At 33.7% G+C, this 21,736-nt stretch overlaps 1 protein-coding gene and 1 pseudogene across 11 annotated transcripts in view; one reads left to right on the forward strand and one right to left on the reverse strand.

Moving 5' to 3' along the window:
- CPLANE1 (ciliogenesis and planar polarity effector 1) overlaps positions 1–21,736 on the forward strand; it is an 87,501-nt gene that overhangs the window by 27,161 nt on the left and 38,604 nt on the right. For 10 of the 11 annotated variants that reach the window (XM_036225478.1, XM_036225479.1, XM_016142468.2 and 7 more), the window contains 13 exons: positions 700–917; positions 3,056–3,220; positions 8,917–9,055; positions 9,711–9,820; positions 9,979–10,137; positions 10,257–10,365; positions 11,559–11,859; positions 13,191–14,100; positions 16,754–16,902; positions 17,477–17,643; positions 18,201–18,283; positions 19,010–19,086; positions 20,187–20,264. In XM_036225478.1, coding sequence (XP_036081371.1) covers positions 700–917; positions 3,056–3,220; positions 8,917–9,055; positions 9,711–9,820; positions 9,979–10,137; positions 10,257–10,365; positions 11,559–11,859; positions 13,191–14,100; positions 16,754–16,902; positions 17,477–17,643; positions 18,201–18,283; positions 19,010–19,086; positions 20,187–20,264 — 2,665 coding nt within the window. The remainder of the gene's footprint in view (positions 1–699; positions 918–3,055; positions 3,221–8,916; positions 9,056–9,710; positions 9,821–9,978; positions 10,138–10,256; positions 10,366–11,558; positions 11,860–13,190; positions 14,101–16,753; positions 16,903–17,476; positions 17,644–18,200; positions 18,284–19,009; positions 19,087–20,186; positions 20,265–21,736) is intronic. The other variant, XM_036225481.1, reaches the window with a different exon arrangement.
- LOC107509692 lies at positions 4,863–5,389 on the reverse strand (annotated as a pseudogene).

Consider the following 21,736-nt stretch of genomic DNA (forward strand, 5'->3'; position numbering starts at 1 on the left):
ATATGAAAAAAAAATTAAGCCTCATAGAGTATAAAAATGAAATACACAACATATGTCTGATAGGAGGTCCAGTATAGTCACACCAAATTCCGGATAGTGGCTACCTCTTGAGAGAGGGAGTAGAATATAATTTACTAATATGAAAGTTCCTTAAGTCTCCAGTTGTACCACCTGTGTCCCCTTGCATTTTTGCCTTCTGGGTCATGTCCATATATGTACAGATATAGAATTAAAGCCATACTATGTGACTATTTGTTTTTTTTTAGCTTTATATTATGTTACTTTTATTTTATTACAAAACTGTGATGGGCTATTAAAAATGAAAAAATTACTTCTCTACTCCCTTCATAGGGAAGTAATTTTTATACGTTACATGTTATTTTGTTTTTTTCTTGACATTTTTCCATTAATATTTTTTCATTTATTATTTTTGATTCGGGTCTATATTCCAAGAATATTTTTATTATATAGTGGTTAGTGCCTTGTATAATTTTGTAAAAATCTTGTGTTCTGATTGCCAATAATCTTAAAATAATAGAATGGCTATTAAATTTCCGTCTAGAAGTTTGTATGTTTTATATGTCAACCAATATGTTCACTTTTTGGTCAACTTTTTCAGATATGAAATTTTATCCTTCAACGTAGGATAAGAAGTATAATATAAATTTTAACTGTTTTACCTAATTTTGTGTTTGGTAGATCCCATTGAAGAGGAAGATGCAAATCTGCTCTTTGGTTCAGTGCAAGAAGTACTGAAAGCAGCAGTTATGGCTGATGCAGATATTCTATCGGAGACATTTCAGCTTCTGATAAACTCTGCCAAGGACTTCAGTAAGAGACTATGGGGCTTAGTGCCGGTCGGCTTGTATCTTCCAGCTCCTCCGTTATATTGTCCTCAGCCAGCTATTCTTAGTGAAGTAAGCTTAGTGCTTAATCTTTTAATTAAAGTTGATTTTGTCCAAGTTCTAAAATAATCAATTTGCTGATAATCTTCAAGTTAAAAATGCAAACTCTAAAGACAAACTTCCAGATCCCAGCTTTGCTGTTTATTAATTGTATGGTCTTGGGCAATGTACTTGACTGCTGTTTAAGTTCTCTTATCTGTAAGATGCAGATGATGGTAGTACGTTCAGTAGCGTTATTGTGAGAATTAAATGAAATATCCTGTAAAAAAGTAGCCTTTTACTGTAGAGCTCAGGACAGATCGTAAGTAGTCAATGAATGTTAAATTATCGCAATAATAAAACGAGATATTTCTCTATATCCAGATTTTAAAAATTAGACATCTGTTTAGAGTGACAAAATAATGAATGTCAGAATTTAGAAACCATACATTATTTTAGTCTTTTATTCATTTCATTGACTTTGCCTCTTATAAAAGACTTATTTCGATTTTTTCTTTGCTTTGAGAGTCATTTTTTTCCTCCTGCACTATTCATTTGTCTTATAAATAGTAATTTTATTTTCTCTCAGGAACTTTTTTCCTGCTCTTATTGACAATCATAATATAAATCGGTTTTAAGATTTAAAGTGTTAATGTAAATTATTTACATTTAAATTATTTTAATATTTGATTAATATTGTCAGTGATCCCGGTATTAATTTCTGTTTACTGTTTCAGCAACTTCTGTTTCTAATTTTTTTTGGTTTGTGTTTTAGAGTTATATTCTCATTTCTTATATTTGAAGTTATGTTTCAATAAGTTAAAAACATTTCTTGATATTTCAAATGTAATATATTACAAATGGAAGGAATAAATAGTTCATGGTGTTTCTCAGTAATTCTTCTCACATCTTAGTCTTTAATATATTGGTTTAGAAATTAGAAATCACATTTAAAGTATTTTTGGATATGTTATGCTGATATTAATTTGAGTGGTTACTATCCTTGGTAGTGCTTCATTTTATTATTTTTTAATAAAATAATCCTCAATGGTAGGATTTCTCCTAAATGCCGCTCTTTACTAATTAGAACTCTTTGGGTTGCAAGTACCTCAGAAAACTTGGTTGAGATTGGCTGGCGTAATTAAGGAGCCCAGTGGTAGGGGCAGCCTCTAACTTCATTATGTTAACAAAAACTTGGGCTCTTTCTCTCTAGTAGGCTGGCTTTCTTTGTGGGAGTGACAAGGCTGCCAGCAGCTTCTAGGGATGCCTTGTCCATAACCAGAGGGTGAGGGAAGGGGAGAAAGAAAAATGGTAAAAGTATTACTTTCTTAGCATTAGAAGCAGGAGTACTGAGATTCATTCTTCTGATACTGACTTAGGTCACTCATCTGTCTTTGAATCAGTTACCTCGGCTAGGGATAATGCAAGGTACTGCTTGGCAATTAATTAGCACCTTTCCTGGAAACTGGGATGTGGGGTCAGCTCTCCCTGGATCAGATGGACTATGTAAGGGAGAGGCAGATACCCAGTTAAAATTTCAGTACAGTTAAGAATTCGCAATAGTAGGAAGATATTAGGGAAGAAAATGTTTATATTATATTATCTCATTTTCTGAGAAATTAATCTCTAGCTACTGACTTGATAGTGTTTTTTCAACAAACTGTTGTAGGGGAAGATTTGAGATTAGAGTCGATTAAGCCTTTTACATTGCTCGAGGAGAAAGAAATGTTTGCTTGGCACTAGAAATCGCTGTAGTTGAAATCTCCGAGACCAGGCCTCAACATTTTCTTTATAAATCTCCAGGAATGTTCTAGCTTTGGAGTCATTATCTTTATTTTCACCTTATGTATTTTTTTCCCCAGCTCAGGATACAAGTACTGTATAGATATTTTTAATTTTTATTTTTCAATTAGAATTGACATTCAATGTTTTATGTCAGTTTCAGGTACACAGTACAGTGGTTAGACATTTATATAATGTACAAAGTGATCGCCACCTAGCATTAAGTCATTATAATGTTATTGACTATATTTCCTGTGCTATACTTCACATCCTTGTGACTATTTCTTAACTACCAATTTGTACTTCTTAATCCCTTCACCTTTCCACTTTAACATTTAAAAAGTTTTATTACTAGCTACTAAAATTGTGTGTGTGTGTGTTTTTTTCAGGAAGATGGCGATGATCTTTTTTTAAAAACTGAAAAAGATAATCGCCAAAAGGTGTCCGGAATCCTTCAACGTATTCTCCTGCTTTTCCGGGCAGCGCAGTGTTCTTTTCCTGTAGCACAGTGGTACATCTTGCAGTTGAGATGGGCGAGAAAAGTCATGCAAAAGGTATGGAAACGTCTCAGTCGTTTATGTGCTATGTTCAACAATTGAAATACACTAATATTCATTAATACTTATAATTATGACATTTTCTCAAAGAGTCCTGTCCTATAAATCCTTATATTTTATATTTATTTATAATCAAGCAACTTAGACCAAATTCTTTCTGTTGAAAGACAAGGACTTTGAACTGGGTTTCTATGTTAGTCCCATCCTGTCTGGCAATAGAAAGTAGTAATATAGAAAGTAGTAATATAGTCAGTTAATCTGGGTAATTTCAGTTACTTTTTTTCCCTCATAGTCATTGAAAATTTAAACTCAGTTCAGGATTTTCCACCCACTTCTGGAGGGGTTATATATGCTCTGTGGAGGCTTATGTATGTGGGGTCAAACCATGGAAAGTTAGAGTGAGTTCTTGGGTTTGTATTTCCTTCCAGTCGTCTACTCCAGTCATTCTTCTTGCTGTCTTCTGAGATGTGCACTTCATTTTGGTTCTCCAGCTGTCATCTTCTTTTATACTGACGTCAGCCGAAATGTAGCTGCGTTCTTATCTAATCAGCCAGATGGGACATCTGTTTAGATGTCTCTTATGTAGCCCCAAGTCCTTTGTAGCCCTGTTGTCTATCTCTCAGAAATGTGGAAATAAGTATTATTAACCCCAAATATTTTTAATTTGGCCCTTGATTAAATTTTATTTAAAACAAAAATCTATACCTTTTAAAAATAGGACCCCTTAGAGAGACTGAGTATGTCAAGTTGTTTTTGAAAATTATCCCTTTTTTTAAAAAGAAAAAGTTTTGTGAAAAGGTTTTTGAGGCTGAGAAAAATTACACATTTCCTAAACCACTAGGATTAATAAGCTATAGGCCTAGAGTCTTAGTATATAGAGTCATTGCCACACTCACTGTGCAGTGCGCTGTTGACTTGGGGCTTATCTTCAAGGTTTCTTGTGAACCCCTGGACAACACTCACAGAAGTAACCCATAAGTTCTCTCTAATCCAGTATTCCTCAAATTTATCTGAAAATTTTATTGTCAGCCCATGAATTTATTGCTCTTAGGAGTGGTGCCAGAGGAGTGGAGGTCCATTCTTATAGAAGTATATACAATATGTAAGTGATTCCTTGTATTGGTGTATTTTATACCTCTTTAATTTGAACTTTTTGGGGCATATAATTTCATTACAAATTTGGCTGTAGCAAATTAGAATACAGTTTGTTGAAATGGTAGAACACATCTTGCCATCAAAATTATAAGATGTTTATCCATGAAAGCAAAAAATTTATATTTCCTTATGTTTATTGTCGAAATTTAAATGACTGACAAGGAGAGGGAAATACCTTATGAACCCTGTGTTCATCCCTTGATAGCACCAATAATATATTACATGTAGGTTACAATAATTTTTGGTATGCATAATTATTTTAAGCTATTTTAATCTAGTAGTTTTAAAAATTAAATGCACATATTAACAATTTAAATAATTCAAAAGAGTTAGTGAAGATATCAGTGAAATAGTGGGGTAAGAACATCTAAAACATCACTCTTTGCCAAAAAAAAATGGGAATATTGGTAAAAATTGTTAGAATCAACTTTTTCAGAACTCCGGAAATTAACCAAAGGCTTATAGAAATCTAGAGAGCATTTATTCAAGAAACTTGAAAGTATGGCTCATTCACAATGAAAAAAATCAATAGAAATAGTCTCTGCGGAAGTTTGGATGTTGGACCTACTAGACAAAGATTTAAAAAAAAAAAACAAATGCCAAATTTATTTGTTCGTTTCTTGCATTTGAAGTACTCCTCGATGACATCTTTGGCCTGAGACCTTTGCCGTAGTCCTTAACCACCACACAGGTGCAGCCAGCGACTTTCTGGTGTTTTCTCTCTCTATCAGTTTTACAAAGGCTTACCCATTGCCTTAATTTCTTGTTGTCATCAACCTTAATTAAGTTGGTTTGGTGTTCAGCACAAAGGGCCTCCAGCAACTTGCCATACACAGGCTCATCACAGATGGGTACAAGCACACAAGGATGGGCATGGCACTGGTCTTAGGCTTTGACAGCTTTCTGAACTCCACATGATAGGCCATCGTGGATGAGGGTGGTCTTCAGCACCTCTTGTAAAGCAGTATTAATGTCTATTACACCTCTAGTAGCAATGCATTCCTTGACCATGGTGGTGGGTTATGGGTGGAGCCGAGTCTTGAATACACCCAAGCCTCTGCAGTACTCCGCAGCACCAGGAAAAGAGGAGACAAAGATTTTTAATCAGCTATTTTAAATATGTTTAAAAAACTGAAGGAAACCATTTCTAAAGAACTAAATGACTGTATGAGACTGATGTCTCGCTTAATAGAGAATATCAATAGCGAGATAGAAGTTATTTTTAAAAGACCAAATAGAAATTCTGGAGTTGAAAGGTACAGTAACTGATATGAGAAGGTCACTAAAGAGGCTCAGCAGCACATGTGAGTAGGCAGAAGAATCAGCAAACTTGAATATAGGGCAACTGAGATTATGTAGTTTGTGAAACAGAAAGAAAAAAAGGAAGAAAAACAGAACATCACTGACCTATTTGGACACCAACCAACATACCCTCACATGGGAGTTTTGGAGAAGAAAGGGGAAGAAAGAAAGTTTAGAGTAATGATGGCCAAACAAGTCCCAAATTTGATAAAAAACATAATCTACACATCCAAGAGGCTCAAACAACTCTAAGTAGGTTAAACTCAGAGATCCATCTTTAGACATATACTATCTGTTAAAAGCTAAACACCAAGAGAGGATCTTGAAAGCATTGAGAAGCCCTTCATCACATATAAGACATAACATTAACAATTGATTTCTCATCATAAATCATGGAGGCCAATAATCTTTAAGAGTTAGTGGAAAGTAACTGGACTTCCAATCCATAGAGGCAACCACTATAACATATCCGTCTAGAAATATGCAAACAAGTATCAATAATTTCACCAGCTCACCCAGGAGTTAAAGAGAAGATTCTCACTTGATATAATATTAGCAGGAAAAAAAAAAAAAAGATTTATATTTTTCTTAAAAGCTTTTATTGACCAAAAATACCTAGCTAAATTTACTTAGGGTGTAGACTTAGAAAAAACTAATTTATGGAAAACAAAAAAGCCTGAGAAACAGCCGAGATCCCTAAGGAGACATGATGTCAAAATGTAGTATGGTGTCCTGGATGGGATTACAGAACACAGAAAAGACATTAGGTAAAAACTATGGAAAGCTGAGTAAAAGATGATTCTTAACTAATGTGTCCATATTGGTTCATTAGTTATAACAAATCCACCATACTCATGCAAGACATTGATAATAGGGGAAACTGGGTGTTATATGGAAACTTCCTGTAGAATCTTTGTGATCTTTCTATAAATTTAAAACTTTTCTACAAAAAAATGTTTATTTAAAAAAAAACATACAGAATAACAACTCTTCTTGTAGCATAAAACATTAAGTCAGGAAAATGTGGGTCAGTTGTTTTCAAATATTTTTGTTGTAGAAACAATATAAAAATTGAAAGATAGTATAATGAACTTATTATCAAATTTTAAGTTACCAGCATTTCTTGGCTATAATTTAATCTTTCTCTGTAGTTTGTTTTCTTTCTTTATATCTGTGTGTACATGCATTCATGTGTGTGTGTTTTCAGTATTTAAATTCAGTTTTTTGAGACCATCCTGGCATCTTGCTTGTCCATATGCATTTCTTACTAATTAATACTTTTTTTCAAAAAACAAATTGACTATGTTATTTGTGTTAGTTTTCTATTGTTGCATAACAAATTACTCAAAGCTTACTATCTTAAAGCAACAATAAACATTAATATCTAACACAATTTTTGTGAGTAAGGAATTTAGGAGTGACTTAAAATGGGTGATTTTGACTCGGTCTCTCATGAGGTTGCATACCAAAATGTCGACTGGAGCTGCAGGAATCTGAAAACTTGGCCTGAAGATCTGGTTGCAAGATGGCTTCCACACATGGCTAAAAAGTTGATGCTGGTTGTTGGCAGGAGGCTTCCTCCAGAGCAAGTGATTCATAAGACATCAAAGAAGCTACAGTGCCTTTTATGATCTAATTTCAGAAGCCACATATAACCACTTCTACATTCTGCTCAGTAAAAAATGGTTACCTAGTCTGATCTGTGCTCAAAGCATTGTATATTTTAAAACCACCACACTGTTATACCAAAGTTAACAGTTTCTTTTTATTATTGAATACCTGACCCATAAACATATTTCTCTGATTATTTTGACATTTTCATTTTTACAGATTTTTTGTTTCTTTGTTTCATGATCCAAATGAAGTTCACTAATATTTAGTTGTGAAATAACAGAAAAGACAATATTATCAAGTCAGACTCATAAGAATCAAGAATATTACCCAGAATCAAACTCAACCAATAATTTCAAGGGTAAAGGTAACCAAAAGTCACAAGTGAAACATGGAGAAATCTGGAATTGCATAGGTCTTGTCTTGCGGTGGAAGAATGTGTCCTGGCTTCTATTAAACATGACACAAAAGGGAACTATTTAAGTTATTGAACATCTTTTTATATTTCAGTTATTGAACATCTCTTTAATTATATAGCTTGTGTGACATTTTCTAGGGAGCCATACTTCATAAATCCATACATTCTAGACTTATTTGTAGACTCTGTACATCTAGTAAATATTAATTTGTTGGACAAGTTGGTCCTTAGCATGCTTACAAGGGGATTTAACGAGATCATGGTTTTTGGAAGTGAATAGTGTGGGGAGAAAATAGACTACAAGTTTGCTGCTAATCCTTTTCCTCTCAGGTTCATGTCTCTTACATCTCTTATTCTATTACAGTTTTTTTAAACTATTTTTTTTTTTAGTTTTTATTTGTTAGAGAAACTGGGTAATTTTTCTGTACATATTCTGGATTTGTCTGATTGTTTTTTCATTTAGTTTCATTTAACTCGTTCCTCTTATTTCCTGGAAGCTGGTAATTTGTACTCATCAAGATAGAGAGGTTTGATTAGATTCAGGTTCCCATTTTCTTAGAAATGAATCCGTCATGAGTGGTGTTTTATACTTCCCTGTCACATCATATCACGTGGTACAAGTCTTTTTATCTCTCTTTTAGTAATGGTGAGTTGGTCATGTCCCACAGTCATATTCTTTGTGAGCTTTTTACTTGATAGTGCATTTATTGATGATCTTTGCAAGAATTCTTATGTTACTAGGGTTGCCAAATGACTTTCTAACTGTCATTTGTAGATTATTTTTTTTAAAAGCTATATATGTAGTCATACCTTTTTTCATACTTGTTTTTAGATACTACATATAGTTTTATTTTAGTTGAGAGTTAGATACTTAAATTTCTTTATTTTGTTTTTTATGCCTTTGGAGAAAGTCAGGGCAAGTCACATTTAATTCTTTTTGTACAGGCAAAACTGAGTGACAGAGGGTGATTTGGTTAGAACCTGTTTTCTCTTTTGAATTTGAGCCTAGTGAATTTCTTGAATTAAATTTGTGAGCTAAGTTTGTGAAAGTGTATACCTGATTTCAGAGGTATCCTCTTACATAGTATAGGAACTGTGCTTTGTTATCCATTCTCTGTGGTTTATCTTACCTGCCTTGTTTTTTGCTTAATAGTTTTCATTAATAACATTCTGCTGATTAACATATTCTGTCATTATTTCCTTTCAGATTCGAATGAAAGGGTCCCTTCCTTCATTGAGTCCTTTCCCTCAGTCCTTACTTAATTACTGTAAAGGAGGTGTAGCATTCTTTCGACCTGGAGCAACTGGAGACCATAAGCTTGATGAAGTTTCCATTAAAGCAATAGGTTTGTCCAAAATGCACTACTTGCTTAGAAATTAGGCCTAAATATTAATAATGATATATTTTTCATTTGATTTGGGAAAATTTCTGTACAACAAAACACTATACTGGCAACGAAAAGGCAGTATGTATATGTCACCACTATGGAAAGATAAGGTGAAGAAAAAAGCTAGCTTGCAAAACAGCACAGTATGATTTTATATATTTTTGTGTACTGCTTTTTAATAAAAAAATTGTTTTATATTGGAAATATACAATTTTTAGTATTGAAAAATTTTAAACTTAAATGTCTGTAAGTGATTTTCCAAATAAATTGTATGGTATTAAGTAGGTCTATGTGTATTGGCTTGAAAAAGATCTATATATACTGTGAAGTTTAAAGCAAGTAAACTAGTAAACAGTTATTTACTCTTTAAAAATGTTTTCAATATTTTCATGCAACTGACATGCACAAAGTATTCTATCTAGATTAATATGCATGAAAATTCTGAAAGGCCCTCTATGACTTTTATAAGATGTTGGCAATGAGCATATATTTCTTTGATAATCAACAAAATGGACATTTATTTTGTATGAAATAACCAGCAGTGATGAAGTTGCTACAGTATTAATGTACATGACGCATACAGTCTTTTTTAATATTTGTATTCCTGATTTAGGTTGCTTCAGAGAACTTTGTGCTTTGTGTTGGATGCTGCATATCCGTGACAAGTTATCCTATAGTTGCAGACAATATCAGAAAGCAAGAGAAAATGTGGAAGGAAAGAAGGTAATTTACCTGCAAAAGACTAAGAAAATTGAACAAGCATTACTCACGAAATTATTATTTGATAGATTTTACCGTTTGTAGCAGAATTTTCTTTTGAACTCATTCTAGTCTGTCCACCTCAAGTGAAGAGGAAATTAATTTTTTCACTATCCATTTAGGACCTTGAAGTGGAGTTTGACTCTTGTATGGTTGAGCACTGTCTCAGTGCAGTGGAATGGGCTTGTAGAATGCTACCCTTCTCTCGATTTTCTAATATTGAAGAACTTATTCAGGATCTAATTTTGAGCCTTATTGGAGAACTGCCACCAATCAGAAAGGTAATGTGAATACAGGTAAAAATAAACTAAATCATAATCAGAGACTTTAAAGAATTTTTATTTTATTTTAATTAAGAATGATGATGCTCAGAAAACTTATTTTTAAATTTTTTCTGAAGGTAGCAGAAATTTTTGTGAAAGCATTTCCTAATCCTGAAGACATAAGGGTTCCTTTGAGAGAAAAATACCACTCTCTTCAACAGAGACTCAGACACTGTGTTGTGAAAGGTATTTGACATTTCTTAGATATCTGATAAATTGCTGAAGCTTCTCATTTTATCTTGAAAGCATTTATTTCCTAGTGCTTATGTTTTTATGCATTTCTCCTTTCCCTGGAGATAGGAGTATGAGAAGGCAGAAGCATTTCCCCATTACAGAAGCACCAATTCTGTTGCTTTGGAACCAGACAGTGCTGGCTTCATATTTTTCTTAGCTCTGTCAGTAACAGTGTGACCATAGGCAGGTTGCTTAGTCTCTCTGAGCCTCATTTCCTTATTTCTAAAATGACTATATTAATACCTTCTTCGTGAATGTGTATCGAAAGAGGATTAAATAAAATATATAAAATGAGGATATAGTGCTTTGCATAATGTAGATATTTTATTGAAAACTAGTGCTCCTCTCCATTTATGGTTGTTTATGCTTTGTACTTTATCCTATATATTCAGGATGACCTTGTGGAAATTTTTTTAGTGTGTTAAATTTTACATAATATAAAATTTACTATTTTCAAGTGTATAGTTCAGTGGCATTTATACATTGATAATGTTACAGAAATTTTTAAAGAATTCAAATTAACCTCTTTTAAAGAACTATAATCTAGTATTTAAGTCTAGTTATGTCCTATGATTGCACGTTATTGCATTAATATACTTGTATTTGTGATTTTTATTTTTCTTAAGACTTTTTTGACATCCTCTATAATGTCTCGTTTATGTATTGATGATGTTTAAGATTTTTTTCTGTAGACATCCTTGAAAAACTTCCTTTCCAGTTGTTTCCCATGACTTGAAGTCATAAAGTCGTCCTCGTTTCTTTGGCTCTATGGGAATAGAAGAAATACTGTTTTTGTTTTGTTTTGTTTTGTTTTGTTTTTAATAACTATGCTTCTAATTTTTGAGATAGTTAAATTCTTAATTTTTTGTTTTCCAGAGTACACTTTTTTTTTTTTTTTAGAGTCTGGATTATGTCCCTTTTAATATTCCTTAGTAGACCTTCTCTAGCTTTTGCAGTTCCACCTTAAAGTATGGACCATGGCTTTCTAACGAATACTGAAGAAGCATGATCTGTCAAAATGTGGAAATAAGCCTTAGTTGTCAGATAGATTTCATGTCCCCTAGAAGGACCAGAATTGGGTCCCTTTATGTCTTGAATTGAAACAGTTCAATGAACTGTGAAGTCTTCCATTCTTTTCTTTCTAGGTCCCCAAACTGAGGAAATGATGTCTGTTATCATGCATTCTGTCCATAAAGTGAGGGTGAAAGCCCTAAAACGTGTGCAGAGAAATATCGGTTCTTTTGAGATGAATATATGGGAGCCAATTGAAGAAGAAAAACCAACCGAGGTTCCTGGTTCTGACAGATTTTCCCTGGGGACTAGTTTGAGCAGGAGCACACTCACAGAACTGGGGAGTTCTGTGGTACACAGTGATGCAGATACAGCAGATACCTTCTCTGAAGCTTTGTCAGTTGAAGAAACAAATAGGGTACATTTCTATCAAAGGTACAGTTGAGATCCCTTAATAACAGGCATTCTTCCTTTGGAAAACAATGCTTTCAATGTTTCATTCAATTGATGAGCTGATTTTTGTCCCAGCAACCTCACTGATTGTACTATTAACAGTGAGAGTAAGTGCTATCCTCCCTACTCATGAGGATGTTGGAATGTAAAATGAGACTGTACATTTGAAAATGTGTTTCATCTAAAATACTATTGAGATGTGAAATACTTTTGTCACGTGAAAGTATTAAATCAAATGAGTAGATAAAATTCTGTAGTTTATGGGAGGACTTTTTAGTTCTTTCTGTAATCTTTCAGTACTCTTTAGACTTAAGGAGTGTAGGATTATTGGGTTAGCTATATTGTTTTTAAGTTCGTAGGGAAGGAAATTACACATTCATTTTTGAATCTTGCCCATAAATTGTCGAAAGATTCTTGCATATCGTTTAAACTTCTATTTCTCCGATTTAAGCAGATTTTTTTCTTTCTAGTATCTTCAGTCCAGTTTATCCTTCTCATGACTGAAAGACTGTGTAATCAACTATAATCTTGCTTAAGTGAAATAATTCCATCTACTTCAAACATCTGCTTAAACCATATCTAATAGTATTATAAGTGGTGTGCATGTTTGACCAAACAATGGCATTGTTAGCATAGGAATACCCTGGAGGCTGTTTATTGTGCAATTTTAAGAAGAGACATGGTGACTTAAGCCCAGGTGCCTAACAGGAACCTTTTATTTCTCTTACTGAGAGAACTAGGGATCTGTGTTCTGCCCTAAGGACCATGTTGAAAGGAAAACACTTTAAAATAATTACGGTTGGCAGTTAAGGTGAAAGTGTTTTAAAAATCCCCAACTTTCGCATGGTAAGGAATCCCAAGGGCAACCCTGCTTGCTGCACGTTGTACAGAGGGAGCTGAAAAGGGAAACAAGGAACCCTAAACTCAGATGTGTTCTGGTAGCTTGTGATTGTTATTGACTTTTTATTCAGTAGAGGACTTTTCTTAACCCCAGAAAAGCATTCATGTTTCTGTATAGGGAAATTTCTGCGAACACATTTTAATCTCTTTTAACACAAATTTTTCCTTTTAATAGTAAAGTGTTATATTTTTTAGATTCAGAATGTTCAGCTCTAGTAAACACAAAGATCATTTTGTCTAACCCTTTATTTGAAAGATAGGTAATCAAAAAAAGGTAATCAAAAAAAGATAGGCATTAAAAAAATATAGGTGACTTAAAAAGTGGAGAGCATTTTTATTGTCAATTCTAAGTTTTAGACATTAAATGACTTTTGATTAAATGACTTGTCTTTTCAAATTTTGTTTTGTTGTAGAAACAGTGCAAATCACATGGAATTGGCATTGATTGGTAAGCCCAATGATAAAAAGAAAATATGTAATCAGAAAGAAAATCCTAAAAGAAAAGAAGATCATGAAAAGTTATTACAAAATGCACCTCCTATAATAGGTGTTTGGGAATTCGAACGTGAAGATGATGAATATATCAAATTCCTTGATCTCTTCTTGAGTTATGTTCTCGAAAGGGACCTACTTGCTTCTAAGGGTCCTGGCATTCCATTTCTAACCAGTTTTTCTGGACATCTTAGAGAACATGAACTTAATTCATTACTTTTTGATGTACATACAACATTAAAACGACGTCAGGGCAAAACCAAAAGCCAGAACGTTTTTAGAGCTGGCTCCTGCTTTGTTGTTGCTCCGGAGTTTAATGAGTCTGAAAAATCAGAAAGCCAGGCACTTTCTGCTTCAGTGCTGGTTAATCAAAGGATCAGACCTTTTTTAGAGAATCCTTTGAATGAAGTTAATAAAAATGAAGGAAAGAGTGGATTGTTTGGTTTAAAACAAAAGTCCATTTACAGAACACAGGATGACAGTGCAGAGAAGCCTCCAATTCAGAGATTGTCGAACCATAGTTTCTGGACTCCCAAGTCTGTTAAAACTAGAAGATGTATTTTCAAAACAGTTCAGTGCAATGATGTTAATCCTCAAGAAGATCTTCCTCTAGCACTAGATGGCACATTTGGCAGTATAAGGAGGCTGCTGGAATGGATGATAAGATGGTCTGATAGAAGATTGCTCTGTGATGCTAATCTCACTGAGTCATCCTGTGAGTACAGTCCTGTCATTCGTGTAAAAACCTCTACAGCTGCCATTCTTACATCATTGTGGCTTTTGGAACAACCCTATTTTGCTACATATAATGCAAAAACTGCCATTATTAAGGTAAGTACTTGAATTTATTACATACAAATGAAAATTTTATATTTCCCCATCAGTTAGCCCATTTCCTGTTTGCCCCTAGAATACTCACCCGTGGCACTGGGGGCTGCAGTGTTTACCCTGAGATAACTCATGGGTTACAGTCCTAACCTTACCCCCAAAGTTTGCCATGAAATAGCTCACTTTTATTATTATTTTTACATTGCTCTAGTATATCGATAGCCTTTGGAAACAAATAACATCATTCTATTTATAGCATTCTGTTTTTAGTAGTGATATTTCTATTTATAAAATGTAGTAATTCTCAATTGCCGAAAATGTTAAATCCTAGAAAACATAGCATTGCTACACGTGATGTTAACATCATTCTCAAACGGTTGTTAGCCGAAGATTCATTTGATGAATCCTAGTTTACATGTACATTTCTTTTACATTAAGATTAAAGAGAAATTCTATTTAGAAATAACTCCAAGAACATTTTTTTTTATTTTCCCATTGAAATCCAGATTTGCTTTAGCCTCAAGAAGCATATTTATATAAAATTAAATTAACGTTGGCAGCAAGCTGCACTTTTTTCCCTAAATGGGAAATGGGTTAAAGAATCGCTAAGAAACTAAGTTAATTATAATCTATATCGTGTAATTCTTTTCCTCAAGTGGTTCCTTTAATTCCTAAAAGTAATTAATTGGGGTAAAATTGCTTTCATAGAGCCTATGAGGTTATAAGTATTTTATGTGTGTTAAAAAAATTTTTAAGTGATATTATAGGATCTAGATTTCTGGTGATTTATCTTGTTTATTTGCTTAGAAAATTTTCCTTTGTTTCTTCACTTTCCTTGCCTCTGTGTTGATTTCTGCACATTCAGTGAAACAGCCACATCTCCCAGTCTAGACAGAGTGGTCTTGTGTAGGAGATGAATCTTGTCAATTAACCTGGGTTGAGCTATTGGTCATCTCTGAAACCTTTGTTATTGTCTAAGCCTCCTTCTTTGTTCTCAGTGGCTCCAAGTCGTTGAGGGTATGCCTAGCCCCCTCAGTATTCCATCAGAGTGGATCACATTTATTCTCTACGTAAAGGCTGATGAGAAGCCAGATTCTCAGGCAGCATGTGGCAAAGTATGTAGTTAAGGCCTTTTGAGGAAGGAACTGGAAGATGGGTGTCTTTGCCTGCTCGCTGTGGATTGGACCCAGGTATATAGCTACAGGAGGATGCTCTTGCACCCATTAATAACTGCTTCTTTGTTTGCAGTTGTGAGACTCATGAATGCAAGCTCCATTGGCTATCAGGGACAGGTAATCTGAGAACCTGTCCCTTAGTCAGCAGCTGCAAAAGCTAGGCGCCAGATGTATGTACCAGCTCCTTGCAGGGAGATGCTGGTGAATAGGAGAGGGCTAGATGGGGAAGGCTGGGGAGGTGTCTATCAGCTTCCCTAGTCCCTGGGGATCATGACCAACCCTTCAATGTGTGCTAAATAATAAGCCTAACCCTTAGGCAGCAGCTTTCAAAGTACACAGGTAGACTTCTTCCAGGAGAAAACTGGGAGGTGGGTGTTTTTACCTGCCTCTGTGCTGAGCCCTGTGGAGATAGAGGCCATTTGTGCTCAGGCACTTGTTAAAACTGCTTCTTTGTTTGCTGTGGTCTTGAGGGCCTTGTGGATGCAAGACTTATTGTCTTTCATGGATAGGTGTTTTGGAGTCCTGCCCCTCAAGTGGGAGTCTTAAAAGTTAGGGCACTAAATGTGAGTTCCAAATTCTTTGCTCCTAGTGGGAAGCTGGGACTTGGGAGTTCCTTCCTAATAGTTCCCTATTTGCTATGGGTTTACATGGAGTGTCTCAGCCTTTCCAGCATGTTTCAGTGTATTTTCTCATTCACTTGATGTATAGGAGTCAGTTTCTGGATTTCGTTCTGCAGTAATTGCTCCATGTGTAGTTGTACATTTAGTGTGTTTGTGGGAGGAGAGGAGTTTAGGAGCCTCATATGTCATCATCTTAGTTGACCTCCCTCCATTTTCTAATTCTGCATTTGTTCTATTTTAAAGCACCTTCATTCTAAAATCATTTATTCTTGGATGAGGGGTACGAATGAGTGTGTATATGTGTTTGTTTTATTTTTAATGAATTTTTGCAGGTTTGTTTTTTTTTAGGTCAGTTTCTGTTATCTTAAAGTAATTTATAAGATAGTCTGATATTCGTTTTCATTGAAATTTGTGTTTCTAGGTAGTACATACCTAAGTTTCTAAGTAAGAAACAAAAGAGATACATTGTATTTTTAGCTGCATATATTTTTGCCCACTGTCATTTTGAAATAATTACTAAATGTTTTTATAATAGCAAAGAGAATTAAATGAAGAAAACTTTGCATTTTTATTGCTATTGTTTTGTGACCTAAAACATTGGTGATATACCTTACAAATTTGTAAGGCTGATTTCTTTTGAGTACTCTTCAGGTGGTCAGGTTTGTTATATCCCAGTGGAATAAAGACTTGGTCATTGCTTCAGCATCAAATATTGAGTTGTAGATGTGCACTGTACGCTTGATAAATGAACAAGAAACTTAACCAAGAGAAGTTCTGTAGTAAGTGTTAACAATATGAAAACATGACGGAAAGTATGGGATTTAATAATGAAATCTAAATACTACAAATGGCTTGTTTTAGGTGCAGGAGAATCATTACACTCAGTCTCAGAGTGGACCCAATGTTAAGAGTGATTGCAAAACAGATGTTGGCTGTTCTGTTGCAGTTTCCACTCAGGGCGGGCCTGAGGAAAGAAATGATCAAAATGAACATTGTCAAAGTACCTTGATGTAAGTTGCTGATGATAGCCTATTTTCAGTTGGTAATGATACTTCGTTTGGTGTTTAGGCTTAAAGGGAAGAATTTAACCCTTGAAAGTTAAAGGAGTAAGCATTTCTTTGAACTAGAGAATCAGGAAGTGAGCACTTTCTGAAGTGCTTCAACAATTCATTGCAAATCGTTTCTTTCATGTTAGTTTAGCTTACATCTTCTAAGAGAGGAACTAATTCACCCTAAGAGATTTCTTTATTATATTAATTGATTTCTTATATCGGAGGAAGTTGAACTAATCACTTCATCCATTTTTACACATGAAGCAATGCTATGAGTTTTTATCTTTGAACATCAAGGCCGAAGCCTTTATAGCAGAAAGATTCCTTTGTGAGAATGGCAGATTTAGTTAAATCAAAGTCATTCTAATCTTTTGAGTAAATAAAAACCTTTTATTGAGCTTCTACTATGGACCAGATATGTTTAAAAGCAAGAACTTTATAAATATGAAAGCCAAGTTTGTTCAAATCAAATGAAAGCAAGCTCTTTGTTTCCAAGAATGAGTTATAATTTTAGCTACTTCATTTTTGTCAGTAGAATGCCAACTGAAGCCGAAGATCCTGAAATAAAAGAAACCAATAATGAGATTATTTCTGTCACTGGTGATACTGAAAAAGAACGTATAGGTATTGATGAGGATCTTTTAGAAGTAGAAACATTTACACAGGAGGAAGTGAATACGTACCTTTCAGTCTATGAAGGTCAGTTCATTTGGCTAATTTTTTGGTTTGACTTTATTAATTTGAAATTGATGACTGATTACCTATGATAACTTGCTTAGTCTTATATCTAAATTAGTATGTTATAATAGCCTAAAACCAAAAATTAAAAGAGAAGGTAATATTTATCAAATATTAAACACATTAACTCATAATCTAAATTTAAATTGTCAGGCCTTTTGCCTTGCTTATGTAATTGTTATGGGCCTCTTCTTTTCTATGAACCAATTCTATGAACTTTCCTTGGCAGTCTTCCTTAAAATTTACAATATATATTTTATGGAGGTATTATATTTCTAATGAAATTGTAACTTTGAAGCTTTATGAAGCTTTATATGCACTGATATGAAGCCTCTTAAGGCTCCTTTCAGATTTACGTGATGAAGAGGGATTGTCTCCAGGTGTTCTAAAAACTTTCTTTAAAGAGGATAGAAAATATTTCTGCCATTATATTTGTTTCCTGTAATATTCCTAAACCTCCCCCCAAAATAATTGGTCATTTTTCAAACAGTTTTCTTTTCCTCCTTATTTCCTTATAGAAGATGCCAAAGAACCTGTTGAAAGTCTCAAAAGTCCTAGTATTGCTGTTGACATGCAGACATTACCACAGCATTCAGAAGAAGTAAGTCAATAAATAGTGGATAAAATGATTTAAATTATACCTGTTTTTATTTAATACATGCAACTAAAGTTATTTCTTTTAAAAGTACACCATAGATTATAGAGTATAGCCATGCCATGCAGCATTTTTCTTTCACTGAAAATATACGATTAGTAAGATGTCTTATAATTTTAGGCAATGCAATTTTTATTTCATAAACTGATATAGAAGGTTAATCAAGAGTAATGAAAGTATTCTTTATTCAAAATATATAATTCAGCTATAGTATGTAGTTTTTACACATGTATACACTATGTATTTTTCTTAAAACGCCATATACTGGATTACCAGATGGAACACAGACATTTCTAATTACTGAAACAATTCCTTTAAAAAGGATTAGTTTTTCATGATTCTGCATTTTTTATCACAGTGTACTTGCCTATCATGTAGTGATGGTTGTATGTAAATGTATTCGTAAATGCTTTATAAAGGATTTCTAGTAACAACATCTGTCTTTGTACTTTAATATGCTCAGTGGCTCAGGGTGATGGGCCAAAGGCAGTGCATACAGTATCAGGATATGGTCAGGGCAGGACTGGTAGAACATTTTAATATTTAGTTTCTCACTTGCTTTTAAACTGTTGTCACTCTGGGCAAGTGGCTGATATGGAACTCAAGATACCTAGGATGGTGATACCTATTTGTTTCACCTCTTTTCTTTTTGGCTACTATTAATTTTAACAGCATTCCACAGAAGGGGTTCAGTGTCCCAGGGAACCATTGGAGACATATATGGAGCAAAAATCAACTGGACAGAAAGGGTAAGGGGAAAAGATAAGGAAGTGGTTGTAACTGCCTTGTTTACCTCAGTGGACAAAGCTGAAGGCTCTCAAGGCTCATCTAGGAATTGCTTGATAAAGAGATTTTTCTTATAATTTACAATATGTATTTTATGGAGGTATTATATTTCTAGCGAAATTGTAACTTCAGCTTAGAGCAGTGATTTTTAGTAAATGTCATACTTCTGCATTTTGGTAGAGTAAAATAAATAATGATATCTAAAATGTCTTTTGTTCAGCCATGACTATCAGCCTAGCAAAGTAAAATATAGCTGTAAATAGACCACAGTTTATTCAGCTGCTAATTAGGGAAGCAGCCTTTCATACTGATTCCATTTTTATTGGATCAAATGAAGAACCATTATGAAACATAATATATATATGTATAATCTTTTACTGCTGTCGTACAATTACACACACTGTTTAAGGCTCTGATGTATCCATACTCTGCTGGCTAGCTTATTGTTACTTCAAGGACTGCTGAAGGCAGTTTTCATTTGTTGCCACTTAGGAACAATTTCTTAATTTTCAAAATTTGTGAAGTTTAGAATTTTAGAATTATGTCGCATAAGAGAACACAATTAGATTTTTCTTTCTCTTCTGAATATACAAATTTGTTCAGCTCTTCTGTGGGTAATTAACAAAAAGAATATATTTAATGTGCCTTTACAAGTAATATAGACATTTCTATTAATAAAAAAAAACCAGTCCTTATAGTTTAAAATGTGATAATGGGGTCTGTAGTATTCCTAAGCAAAGTGTCTGTCTCTTCCATAGGTGAAATTTGAGGTCCCAAGTAACCTCATTTGTCCCCTCATTTTAGATTTTATCTCTGTTGCCAAGCTCTCAGCCATATTCAAGTCATATGATAAGCCATCCAGACATAGTCTTTGCTTTCACTTGAATCTGTTGTGAATTGCTATGGAGACAGACGTAAACAGATTGTAATTATGAGCTAAGCATTACAGAGGATTAGAGGACTTTTAGACATTTAGATGGATGAGGGTTTGATCACTTGTACCTTAGGTAATGTGAAGAATATCTTGCTTCCTAATCAATTATTTATTAATTTTTAATTATAGTATGAGCGAAGACTTTTCAAGCCCTGAACATGCCCTTCCCCATTCATTTTGTGTAGATACAAGTTCAGAAGTTTCTAGGTAAGAATTTTTGCATACTTATCATTTTAATATAATCTCATGTTTTACAAATAGATAATGAAGCGAAATTTTTGAAATAATTACTAAACATTTTCACCAAAAACTAGGAGAATAAAAGGAAAGCAACATGAAGCAATGATTAAAAATTAAAAAATTTTAAGTCATTTCTTCAATTAGAAAAATAAATTGTTTTAAAAAGTCAAATAAGTGCACATTTCTGACACCTTTAAGTTTTTTTATGGAAAGATGTTCTAACGATTGTTTTAAAGACATACAGGAACTATTTAAGAACAGTGGATATATTATGAAAAGATATAGTGGTTGCTCATTTTCAACCTCTAACAGGTTTCTAATAGCATATAAAATGCTTTTAATTCTTTTATTTTAATTTAATTAGAATACAGGTTCATCCACTTCTGCCTTTTGAATTTTTTTTTACAGAGCTTGAACACTGTGTTTATTGTGTAGAAATCTTGCTGAAATAAGATAATATAGCACAGCTTTACTTTAGCAAAATTTTCCGTAATTAGAATTTATCTTCTTGCCACTTGTTATAAGCAAAGGCCAGTAAATATGTCTTAAAATGAGCAAGTTAGTTCTAATACCTTTTTTCATGGATTTGCCAAATAAAGTCTTATTAGTGAGTACATTAGATGCTTGATAAAAGGCAAATACTGCTGAAAGGGGATGTGTGCAAGCCCAAATAAATCTAAATGCAATTCAATATGTGCTTTTCTTTTTAGAGACAATGGTCATTTTATTCGGATATAATGCCTAGTTCCTTACTTAGTGTATGAAATAGATTTGCTTGGAAAACATTGAGTACTTGCTATGCTTAAGGAATCATCCCAAAACAATCATTTTATTAAAAAAATACTTTGACCTGTAACTTTTATATTTAAATAAGCTTTTTTTTTTTTTTTTTTTGGTTAGGATTTAATCATAAGTATGAACTGTGATTCGTTTGGAAATGAAATGTTCACAGCACTTGTTGTTTCACTTTAAATGATGATCAGCAGGAGTTTGCTGTACTTATTTCAGAATTAAACATTTTTTTATCCTATATGTTCCCTAGTTTCCTTAATTCCATTCTGGGTTATTAAAATTGGCCAAAAAAAATATTCTTAAGCCAAATTACATAGTCTATACAGCTAATCAGAATTATTAAACAGGTCTCCAACTCAGATGCCTGCAGGGACCAGGCAAATAAAATACATTGTACTGTCCGGGTTGTAACACCATAGGGAGGGCACCGTGGCTGACTAGACGGTACATGTCCCTTGATGAAGGCATTCAGATGAATAACTGCTGATGGCAAATGGGTCTAATGGCCAAGGGATACAAAGAGAGTGGCTTCGGGTTTACATTTTTTGAAAACTTCCAGAAAGCCTTTAAAGTAGAAGAAAAAATAAGATCAGAATATTCCGGTTATAGACATCTAATTTTTTTTTTCTTGATTTATGTGTAATTTG

The sequence above is a fragment of the Rousettus aegyptiacus genome, unplaced genomic scaffold, assembly GCF_014176215.1.
Source record: "Rousettus aegyptiacus isolate mRouAeg1 unplaced genomic scaffold, mRouAeg1.p scaffold_m13_p_8, whole genome shotgun sequence".
NCBI lineage: Eukaryota > Metazoa > Chordata > Mammalia > Chiroptera > Pteropodidae > Rousettus > Rousettus aegyptiacus.